At 39.9% G+C, this 12062-nt stretch overlaps 1 protein-coding gene across 3 annotated transcripts in view; it reads right to left on the bottom strand.

Annotated features, from left to right (window-relative positions):
* The window catches only part of HECW1 (HECT, C2 and WW domain containing E3 ubiquitin protein ligase 1), a 415705-nt gene extending 404116 nt beyond the window's left edge, over nt 1–11589 (bottom strand). For 2 of the 3 annotated variants that reach the window (XM_073630548.1, XM_073630547.1), the window contains exon 1: nt 11261–11589. Coding sequence is in view for 2 of the 3 variants with exons in the window: in XM_073630547.1 (XP_073486648.1) it covers nt 11261–11293 (33 nt within the window). In the remaining variant the exon portion in view is untranslated. The remainder of the gene's footprint in view (nt 1–11260) is intronic. The other variant, XM_073630550.1, reaches the window with a different exon arrangement.
* Between the last annotated feature and the right edge of the window lie 473 nt (nt 11590–12062).

The following is a 12062-nucleotide window of genomic DNA, read 5'->3' as shown; positions in this document are numbered from 1 at the left end:
AGGGTAAGTCTGGGTTCACATATATGTGAATTGGATGCGTTTCAAACCGCATTCAATTCGCATGACATGTGAATGTGACCGGCTCTCAATGGTGCCGCTTCACACAAGTCTGGGGCGGCCGCGATGTGGTTTCAAAAAGGGTCCTGTGCGTTTTTGGGTCCAGTGAATCGATGAACAGAAATGTACCGGACCCAAATACTGTATATGAACCCGGCCTTAAGAATTTCATAGAGCGTGATCTGGGAAGAGACAGAAATTATCTTTATTATGTTCATGTTATTATGTTCACATTAAGTTCACAATAATTATTGTCAGTAATATATAATACTCTGAATCTGTATGATTTAAATTAAATGTGAATAAGATAAGATATTTAACATTTTAAATCTGAATTATATAAAATGAAAGGTGAATATGAAAAATGTTCTATCTCTTCCTAGAGTGCATTCCATACAATGTCTTTAGTCTTTATGTCTTACTAATTGTTTGGGAAATAAGAAGTTCTGTGATCTGAACCAATTACAACCTATACATTTATACATTATACATGGTATATATACTATACTGTGTATAGTTGAACTATACAAGAGGATACCTGTTTGTTGTCTTCCCTTCTTTGATACAAATTAATGAGCCCTGCAATCATTAATACATCATCAAATGTATTTTGAAAAGCAAAATATCTCATCTGGTACTGTATTAGTTTCTTGCAGACCCTGTAGAGCAGGGCTGGAGCAAGAGGGGAAGAAGCAGCATGAGGAGCCAATCAGTTCATGTGCTGACAAAAAAGCATGCCAACAGAAGGAGAAGCAGAGTGAAAGAAAGATGATCGCATCAATGTGTGTTTTTCTCTTTTCTCATTCAATAACAGGCTGGGGTGAATCCGAAATGACCTTGTCTCAGTGAAAGTGGTTTAAATGATGCTGGCAATTCTGTGACACATATTCACTATTCCCTATGAATAGACACAGCTGTATCTCACATTGCAGAAAGTCTGCCTTCTGGACTACAGAGGTGCTGAGAGGAGTGTCAGGAGATGGAGTCAGTACAGGAATCACTGCTTGCAGTCAAGAAGGTACCATGGGATATGTAGTCCTAAGGCTAAGTTAACATTTATGCAGGTGCGGGAATGTGTGCGGATGCATTAATTTTCAATGGCACCCCCACACATCTGAAAATCGCATGGTGCAAAAGTGCTGTGATTTGAAAAAAGTGAAGGGACCTTTTTCTGCATTTCCCACAGGTACAGCAACCTATTCACATGAATGGGCGGCTGTGCCTGCACAAAGGAACCACACATACACATGATTTTTCACTTTTATTTGAACTAGAGCACTTTGAATTGTATTGTATGAGCACTTTATGAATTATTGGACTTTTAAAGGCACAGTTATACATATACCATATTACCAAAAGTATTGGGATGCCTGCTTTTACACACACATGAACTTTAATGGCATCCCAGTCTTAGTCCGTAGGGTTCAATATTATGTTGGCCCACTCTTTGCAGCTATAACAGCTTCAACTCTTCTGGGAAGGCTGTCCACAAGGTTTAGGAGTGTGTCTATGGGAATGTTTGATCATTCTTCCAGAAGTGCATTTGTGAGGTCAGGCACTGATGTGGATGAGAAGGCCTGGCTCACAGTTTCCAGTCTAATTCATACCAGTGGTGTTCTATCAGGCTGAGGTCAGGACTCTGTGCAGGCCATTTAAGTTCCTCCATCCCAAACTCGCTCATCCATGTCTTAATGGACTTTGCTTTGCTTTGGTAATATAGTGTATGTGAACCTAGCTTTAGAGATTGAAAGTAAACAGCAGGAGGAGAAGGAGAAGCTCCAAAGCATGCTGTGAATCCAGGAGGTTGTGGAAAGTAACGGCCAGGAGACAGGAAGAACTCACAACATGAAAGGAGATTTTACAAGTATGCCTATTAGATTGTCAAAAATAACTATTGTTTGTATTAATATTACAATGCTGATGTTATAGAATGAAAAGGTATGATGCGACTACAGATCTCATCTATTTTATTTTTTTATTTACAAATCTTTTTTATTAAAGAACAAATCAAAACACAACAAAACATCATACACATTGAGCCAGGAATATGAATAAGAATAATCCAATATAGCAATTATTAATCTATAGGAGAAGAAAAAAAAAAAAAGAAAGGAAGGCAAGTATTTGTTCCTTCTCTCCCCAGTGGCTCCAAACCTATACTCATATGGAAACACTCATATTATGGATAGTGGCCCCCATGGGCATTCGATGCTGTAAACAATTTATCCAGCTACTTAGCCCACACCTTATCAAACTTACTAGGGCATCCGCTGTTCATATAGGTATCTCTATATAATGGATGGTTATCCAATAAAAAACTCAGGTCAGCTGTGAACCTTTTAGATGAACCAAACCACAAACCGCAAATCTCAAATCTCATTTGACTTACATATGTATCTTCTTGACTGCAAAACCAAAACGTATGTTTTCTGCAATAACTCTCTGCTCATTCGGACAGGGGTGATAATGCTGATTCCTACTCCAATGAACAGTCTGGAGGCAGAGACCTCACATTGGGAATCTACTGTATATAGCAGTATGGCGGAACGTTGCAAACTACAGTAGCACCTGAACAGAAATCCATTGGTGGGTATGCAAATACGCATATAAGTTTTTCAAGTGTGTATTCAGCTGTATTGCCTGGAGTCTAATGCTGGCCATACACTATACAGAAAATCGGCCGAACACATTTTTGAAAAACGAACGTTCGACTGTGACCGCAAACGATCGTGCCATCATGTAATGACCGATAAATTGTTCAGTGGACATGAATAAATAATTTTTTGTTCATTTTTTTACATATACCTAGTGCAGACAGTTTGGACGGGAAACACATTAACCTTGCAATTTATTGTACGTTCGGCAGAAATTTTCCAAACTTCCCGTTCGTTTTTTTCCCACAAAAACGTCACAAACGATTATCGATTTGTGCCCATTAACTTGCCGAAAAGCGAATGAAGTGTCTATACGAACGATTTTTCGGCCGATTTTTCGTATAGTGTATGGCCAGCATTACTTTAAATCCACAGAGAGTTACATAAAACAAGCTGCAACAATGAAACAAATTTTGGCTGAAAGTGGTAGAGACATTTGTCTGTTTCTATAATGCCCCATATACACGATCGGATCTTCTGACAACAAATGTTGGATGTGAGCTTGTTGGCGGAAAATCCGACCTTGTGTATGCTCCATCGGACACTTGTTATCGGACTTTCCGCCAACAAATGTTGGCTAGCATGTCAAATTTTCCGCCAACAAATGTGTGTTGTCAGACTTTACGATCGTTTGTACACAAGTCCGTCGGACAAAAGTCCAAAGTACAAACACGCATGCTCGGAGTCAATGCTCACCAAACACAACATTAACAGAAGGAGCCCAAAGGGTGGCGCATGACTATTGAACTTCCTTTTTATCGGCTCGCCATACATCTTGTACGTCACAACATTCATAATTGTTGGCCAACATTTATGTGACCGTGTGTATGGAAGACAAGTTGGAGCCAACAACCTTCGAACAAAATTCCAAGGTTTTGTTGTCGGAAAGTCCGATCGTCTGTACGGGGCATAAGACCTGACTTCTGATCCCTTCTGATGAAGTCATATGTCTTTATTCAGTGAAGAGTTTTAATTCTTTAGCGCTGATCCTAAATGCAGTAACTCATAGCAACCAATCAGAATTCAGTCTGTTCAAGTTAGATGGTTACTGACTAGTTTCATGGGTTACTACATTAGCCCTTAGGAATTATTAAATAAGTCAACACAAAAGCAAAGAGAGATCTGCTCTAATTCCAACCTCACTAAATGTTATCTTAAGGCCCATACACACGATCACACTTTTCGACAACAAACATGCAAATTACCTGTTTTAAGGCAACATCCGACCGTGTGTATGCTTTCATCGGACAAATGTTGGCTGTGCGAACAAACAAACTTTACTGCAACAAAAGTCGGCTAGTCCGATCTTGTGCACACAAATCCATCGGACTTTAGTCCAAAGTACAAACATGCATGCTCAGAACCAATGCAAAAGATCAGACAACAATACAGAAGTTGTCCAAAGGGTGGCGGTAATGAGCTGAAAAACCACGTGATTTGGTGAAAGTTGGCTGAAAAAGTCCTGCCGTGTGTATGCATACCAAGTTCACGGCCAACGCCCTTTGGACAGAAATCCACGGAAAAGTTTGTTTGAAGTCCGATCGTGTGTACGAGGCTTTACTGGGCATAGTTATACAGTTTCTACACTGCACTGACTATAAGTTCAAAGTATCCCAACAGCAAATTTCATAAATAAACTCCAGCAGCTCCCTAGGTTTCTTAAGACAGCTTTCTTCAAATTATATATTTTTAGAAGTCATCAACTGAAATATAGGAGCAATGTAACAATCTTTTGTTTTATCTTAGCTCATAAACAGGTGTTCTCTTCCATCCACTCATATAAAGGAGAACTGCACAACTGGGAATTAATAGGGAGTAGCTCTGCACATGATTGGCTTCTTGAAGAAAAGCACTAAATCCAGTATACATCTGTCAAGATAAAAGCTTTTCATATGTCCTGTCAATTTTGGGACTATGGCCTGTAATACAACCCCTTTAATGACATAATAATGTTTTGGTCATTACCCCTTTTAGCCATTTCAGGCTCACTAGGGAACGTCTCACACAATCCAACAGCAAACAGAATTGTGTAGGAACAAGTACTCAGATGAGAGAAACATTTAATGTAAAAGAAAAGTACCCCTGACATGGGATCAATAATCAGTAAGATACTCTTAAAGAATAAATTCTATCTATTGTGCCAAGAAAATAAAAAAGGAATTGAGTACCGTCCATGATACTTTTTTTGGTTTGCCCTAACATCCAAATTTTCAAGACGAGCTTTGGGGATGCACTCCCTTCTTCAAGGTTCAAGCAGTACTAATACAGAACGTTTTACAGAATGTTAATAAGACAATCGCTAAAGAAGACAATCTCTAAAGAGGAAAAAATTATTGATAAAATATATTATAAATATTTTGTTGAATATCTCCTTTGGATACTGGGTACTACCTGTGACAATTCAAGTGGAACTATAGGCAAAAGTTTATTTTTCATTTTGGATAGAGCAAGGGGGGTTATAACCCCTGCAAAGTTTATTTTTGCCCTTTTTCTCCTATTGGGGAGATTTCCCTTAATTTCCTGTCCCATATCTAAAACAATAAGTAAGAGGAAATCCCTGAAAATTAACCACTTGTCGACCGGCCGCAGTACACATATATATATATGGAAAATTAGAGGAAAAAGCTGCGCTCAAAGGAAAAAATAAATAAACCAAAATAAATGAGAAAGGTATAAAAATATAAAAGCAGCCAGCACCTAAAGATCTAGTATCAAACCTCACAACAATGTATATAATGCAAAGAGATGCAGCGCTAAAAGGGTAAGTGAAAAGAAAGTGAGAAAAAAGACTAAAGCATAGTTTCATAAGCATCAGTATGTACTAATTGAACAAAAACAAGCTCACGTGCAAATTAATAAATTAATGACTACGTAAATAAATTAATAAATGCAAGATCTAGTCACAAAACAATATATGAAAAATTGCTATATACATTGACCTTGAATAATAATGAATATATAATAAAGTGTTGTGTATAAAAAGAAACCCACAAAAATACAGTCCAGAAAAAGTGACCAAAAGAAAGCAGTCATAAAAAGTTCCAGGGAAAGAAACAAAGAAAATGTTCTGTGTCTTGCCACACTCAAGATGAGAAATCAAATGCGCTTACCAGACGGCGATGACAGCTATTACGGCAGTCTCGCCCAGCACAGGGAAATCGGTCTCCCAACAACCATAATGCACAGCAGCAGCTAGCGGCAGATGATTCCCAGGGATATGAAACAAAAACATTCCATAGTGTAATACGTCCAAAAAGAATAATTTATTGAGAATAAAAGTACACTTACAAGATCGCAGTGTTAAAAGGGCAGCGGAATAAATAGTCTAAAAAATTCCGGCGTCTCCGTCAGTAACCTCCACTTCTTAGGTTCGTGTATAGCCCGTCCGAGAACAACGAGATGACGTCGTAGGCTCCTCCCTACGTGTTTCGTCACGATAGGACATCGTCTGGGGATTGGCCAATCGCCCTGTGCTGGGCAAGATTGCCGTAATAGCAGTCATCGCCGTCTGGTAAGCGCATTTGATTTCTCATCTTGAGTGTGGCAAGACACAGAAGATTTTCTCCGTTTCTTTTCCCTGGCACTTTTTATGGCTGCTTTCTTTTAGTCACTTTTTCTGGACTGTTTTTTTGTGGGTTTTTTTTATACACAACACTTTATTATATATTCACCATTATTCAAGGTCTATGTATATAGCAATTTTTCATATATTGTTTTTTGACTAGATCTTGCGTTTATTCATTTATTTACGCAGTCATTAATTTATTAATTTGCACGTGAGCTTGTTTTTGTTCAATTAGTACATATTGATGCTTATGAGACTATGCTTTAGTCTTTTTTCTCACTTTCTTTTCACTTACCCTTTTAGCGCTGCATCTATATGTACTGCGGCAGGTCGGCTCTATTGCGTGAAATGACATACCTGTATGTCATTTTGTGCAATAGCCAGCGGGGCCATGCCAGAGGGGGAGCCAATCAGTGGGCAACCCGTGATCGCTCCCCAGAGAGACAGAACGGTGATCTGCCAATGTAAACAAGGCAGATCCCCATTCTGACAGGGACGCACAGAGTGATCTTGTGTTTCTGCTAATCTCTCTGTTCATCCAGTCAGTCCATCCCCCACAGTTAGAAAGAACCCCCTAGGGACACACTTAACCCTTTGATCACCCCTGATGTTAACCCCTTCCCTGCCAGTGTCATTAGTACAGTGACAGTGCATATTTTTAGCACTGTTCACTGTAATAATTTCACTGGTTCCCCAATAAAGTGTCAAAAGTGTCACTTTGTGTCCGATTTGTCAAAAGTGTCACTTAGTGTCCGATTTGTCCGCCGCAGTGTCGCAGCCCCGCTAAACATCGCTGATCACTGCCATGACTAGTAAAAAAATTGATGAAGAAATCAGATTTTTTTGCATTATTTTATTGGGTATGTTTTACAGCAGAAAGTAAAAAATAATGTTTTTTTTTTTCAAAATTGTCCGTATTTTTTTGTTTATAGCGCAAAAAATAAAAACTGCAGAGGTAATCAAATACCACCAAAAGAAAGCTCTATTTGTGGGAAAAAAAAGGCATCACTTTTATTTTGGGCTTCTCCTATGGGTCACAGGATTGCCATTCCTTTTGCACTCCTGTAACCCATTTTCTGTTGACATCACAGGAATCAGTTCAGGCACCGTGTCATCGCGACAATGGAAGTCGGGATCTGCCAGGTGCCTGGACTGACACTCGTCTCAGCCTCTGAGAGGCTGAGACGGCCGCTCCCCACCCCTAAAAAGCTCAGCGCTCCGGTGAGCGTGGGGGGGGGGGGGGGCAGAGTGGAGAGCTGCTGACTGACAGTCAGCAGCTCTCTGCTTAGGGAGCTGTGAGAACCAAGCCATTGGCGATGTTTGATCTCTCGTTTCTCAGTGTAGAGGTGTCGGGGGACAGATGCAGCATTGGACCAATGCTGCATCCACCTAGGTAAGTATGATGGGGGGAAAACCCCCCAAAACCATACTTCTCTTTTAAGGGAATCTCTTGGCCAACAGAACTAGTGACAACCCAAAATTTGGGACTTTCGTTAGTTGCGCTTTCAATGACAATGGTAAACAGGAAAAATAGAAGGGGTAAATGGAGGCACAAACAGAAAATAATACCTGAAAGGTGTTCTGAGCCCTCTCCTCTCCAACCAAAACTAAAAAAAAAAAAAAAAAAAAAAAAACATTTGCTTTTAGTTATAGTTTAACTGGATTAATCTGTTGTTTCCTTTTTCAAGATGAAAAATAAACAAAACTAACACCTCATTGTTTGTTGAGGGTTATGTCCTCTGCTTTTTCTCTTCTGCTGTTTCTCTATATAAGGCCTATTGTCATTTCCAGGTTACTGCAAATCAATCAAATGGGAAAATACAGAAATAAAATATTTACTCCACCTAATGTTGCTTACAAAAGCTTCATAAATATAAATGCATTAAAAGCTGATTCTACTCAACAAATTCCATTCAGTGATTGCTCAGTTAGTTATCAGTCACGGTAATTCTAGTCCCAAAAATAAAATGATTCATTTAAAAACTGTGTACAATTTTTTTTTTTTTTTTACAATGATATGACGAAAGACAGCTAATTCATTTAAATATTCCTCCTCTGCCTGTACGAATATATGTACTGTGAAGACAGTTACAATTTCACACTAGAATAAAGATACATCAGTGTGTGAAATAATGTTACCGATCAGCTGTTTCCTGCTGAAAATTTAAAACACAGAACAAGAGTCCTACTGGAAAAGCCAAAGTTCTTAATGAGATCTCTGCAGTAACAACTGCAATCCAGTTATAATCACAGATCAGCGCTGGCCACCTGCTAGGGACCGCCTGAAAAGAATGCCAGAATTACATCTACTAATTGGAGTACTATTAGCCCATGGTCTCAGACCCACCCTGAGTCAGATAGTAATGAATGGACACAGATGTCAGCCAGGGGAAGCTCTCATCTTCGCCCGCAAAGTAATACATTTAGAGATTTTGATCTCTGACAATTCTATAAATTATCTCACTTCACACCCTCAAACGACACAATAAAGTGAAAGTGCAAATGAGCATCTGCTTCAAAATGAATGGCAACCCTAGGTAAATGTTTATTAGCTATGTAGTAAGTGAAATCTCACTTGTACAAACAGGTTCATCTACATATCGACAAAATCAATTAGTTCAAATTTTAGAAAACTGCACAAGTTTATGAAAAATAATTATGTTTCCCTTTAGCACTCAGTCAGGTTAGAGAAATTTCTATTTATTAATTGTCTCCAAACTTGACTGGGTGTCTGAAACAAACATAGGCACTCCGAGCTCACATAAGACTTGTGTCCTGTAGTAAAAACTCCAGCAAGTGAGCATATAATTTGTCGATAGTCTTTCACAAAATATGTGTTTACTTCTAATATCCAAATTATAGAGAAGTTACCATTTTTTTTTTTTTCCTCTTAACCTTTTAAAAAAAGCATGGGCCCACAAAGCTCACATTAAACTTGCACCTGTTGTAAATGACCTTTTTATTGAAAAGCTGACCTCTGCTCTTAAAAATGCATACAAAAAATTAAAAAAAAAATTTAATTTGGACACCTTGGTTCCTGTATAGGAATTCTCTCTAAATCTGCTAACAATAAAACTGAGACTAACACCCCCCCCCACCCCCACCCCCTTTTTTTAGAAATCTATTTATAAAACTATTATATTTATAACATACTTAAATTTGCATACTTTTTTGATCTGGATGACATTATTCTTCCTTATATAGAGATTTTTATGGATCTTATGAATATATAGGTGATATAGTTATTGGTAAAACTTATATTTCCCCGATATTAATTTTACCTGTTGTATTCCTGTATATCTTAGGAAAAAAAAAGATTGTATAAAAAAAAAAAAAAAAAAAAAAAAATGCTTACAGCATGGCTGTCACATTGACTCTCTGGTTTCAATAAGTTGGAGTTGATGTGCTGAATGCAATTAGGCTGTTCGCTTTGCAAGGAAAGTTGCACATTGCAAGGGAATTTTCCCCAGTGCTTAGAGAATCTCACTTTGCAAAGGATATCCAATCACACGCAAGGAAAATAAAGAGTATTTCTGCTTGCACATGATTGGATAATAGAAGTCACCTCATTCCCTAGGCTCTGGGGAAAATTCCCTTGCAAAATGCAACTTCCCTTGCAAAGTGAGCAGCCTATTTGCCTTACTTACATCAACCCCTTTGAGTCTTCGAATAGTAACCAGTAAATGGGGATGTCTGACTCTTCTCTTTCATGACCAGCATGCAAGTTTCAAGTCTGTGACTCAGAAAGTATTGACGCTTAGTAGGTCAACGTAACAGCCGGGCAGCTAGCAATTTCAGGAGGTCAGACATGGCAACCCTATGATTGTCCCTGGTGATGGGAAAAAGAACATTTCCTACAAACTAGATCTTCGTTTTTTTTTATTTTAGGAAAGCTATTGGGTTTCCAAACACAGCTTTAGGGTCTGACCTTGTAAGGTCCCTTTAAAGATTTGCCTGGGGTTTTGTCCTTATCCATCAAAATGTAACATGTACAGCAATAGAGATGTCGTGGATTGCCTAAACACACATAGAAATAGCTCCATAGCTAGTGCACCCAATCCTAAGAGCAGATCTGTAGAGATGTCAGCATCATGCAGCTGTCTTGGGCTCTTTGAAGAGCAAGCTTTGGTTCAATGCAGATTTCTGTATCCTTCTCACTGCATGATGCTTGTGCGTGAAAAAGCTCTCTGCGATTTATGATTTAATAAAACACGAATCAACGATCCAGCCTATATCAGCCAACAGAAAGCAAGCCCCCCACCTTCTAGACAAGGCTGCAATGGATTTCATTATTTCAATAGCATGCTGTATAGTAGAGGAGCTGTCCAGTGCTGATCTCCATTCACCTCCATAAATCCAAACCTAGACCCTGCAATGGCACATTTATTGCATAGCAGCAAGCACTGACACCCAACATCCAGCATCCCTACTCAGGATTCCCTATACATCAACCACTATCACACATCTAAAGCCTAGCAAAGGCTGTTTGAGGATCGTGTAGTGTCACATGCTAAGACACAGCTGTCACAAAAAAAAAAAAAAAGGCTGCACTGAGCTTCTCTTTGTTTAAAGCCCCCATATGGAAGACTTCCCTATGTATAGACAGGCCAGTAGCAATACAGCTTGCAGCTTGTGCTAATGGATACAGCAAACCCATCCTAAGGGGGAGGGGGAGGGGAAGGGGGGTGGATGGGGGGGCTAAGTCAGCGTCTAATCCGTTTATATACCATTGCCATTCTACCTGCAATGGGATGACAGCACAGCACCAGGTATCAGATCCGCATTGTGCATTCCATGCCTGATCAGGTAATGCATTGCTGGCACAATCGCTGCAGATCCTCCAGGATGGGAGAGGATGGAGATCTACAGACCACTAGAAAGTCAAAAGACACCTGATCCACACAAAGGCTGGCAGCTACAGGGTTAAAGAAAAAAAAAAAAAACAAACAAAAAAAAAAAAAAAACATAACAAAGGGGACCTTACCTGTATAATAAGTGTCCGGGCAGAATAAATCATAATCCACTGTGCCAAGCCAAGGGTTTATATCCAGCAGCACGTGTCGGGCATGACTCAGGACGTTCAGCACTGCAGACAGATGACAGCTCCGGAGGATCAGAGGAGAAGGGCAGCGATCCTGTCATCCACTCCATGCACCATATCCCAGCGCAGGCAGCAGATGTGCGCACCACTACAATGCTGCTTACTGCTGCTTACTGCTGCCTACTGCTGCTGCCTCTTCCCCCTCCCTGCACTAGACACTCTTCCAAGGTACCAGGAAAGCTGCAGCCAACCACAAGCTGCCGATCACTGGCTGACAGGTCCTCCCTTCCCCCCTCCCACCACTCCTCCTATCACATCCAACCTCAATATACTCCATTCTTCACCATCACTCTCTACATAAAACACATTTAATCCTCTCAAGCTCACTAGACCTGCTTTACTTCAGTCTGCTCCAACCAGGGAAAGGGTGAGGTTGTGTCAGCGGCTCCTCATTCACCATCCACAAGTTCTGATTGATAATGATGACTGGCTACAGGCATTGGGGTTGATTTACTAAAAGGCAAATAGGCTGTTCAAAGTGCAAGGGAAGTTGCATTTTGCAAGGGAATTTTTCCCTAACGCTAAGACCCCTTTCACACTGGGGCGGTTTGCAGGCGTTATTGCACTAAAAATACCGCCTGCAAACCGACCCAAAACGGTTGCGCTGACAGGAGAAGAAAAAAACTCCTGCAAGCCGCATCTTTGGAGCAGTGAAGGAGCGGTGTATTCACCGCTCCTAAACCGC

The sequence above is a fragment of the Aquarana catesbeiana genome, linkage group LG05, assembly GCF_042186555.1.
Source record: "Aquarana catesbeiana isolate 2022-GZ linkage group LG05, ASM4218655v1, whole genome shotgun sequence".
Classification (NCBI taxonomy): Eukaryota; Metazoa; Chordata; class Amphibia; order Anura; family Ranidae; genus Aquarana; species Aquarana catesbeiana.
This window is presented reverse-complemented; position numbering and strand designations above follow the sequence as displayed.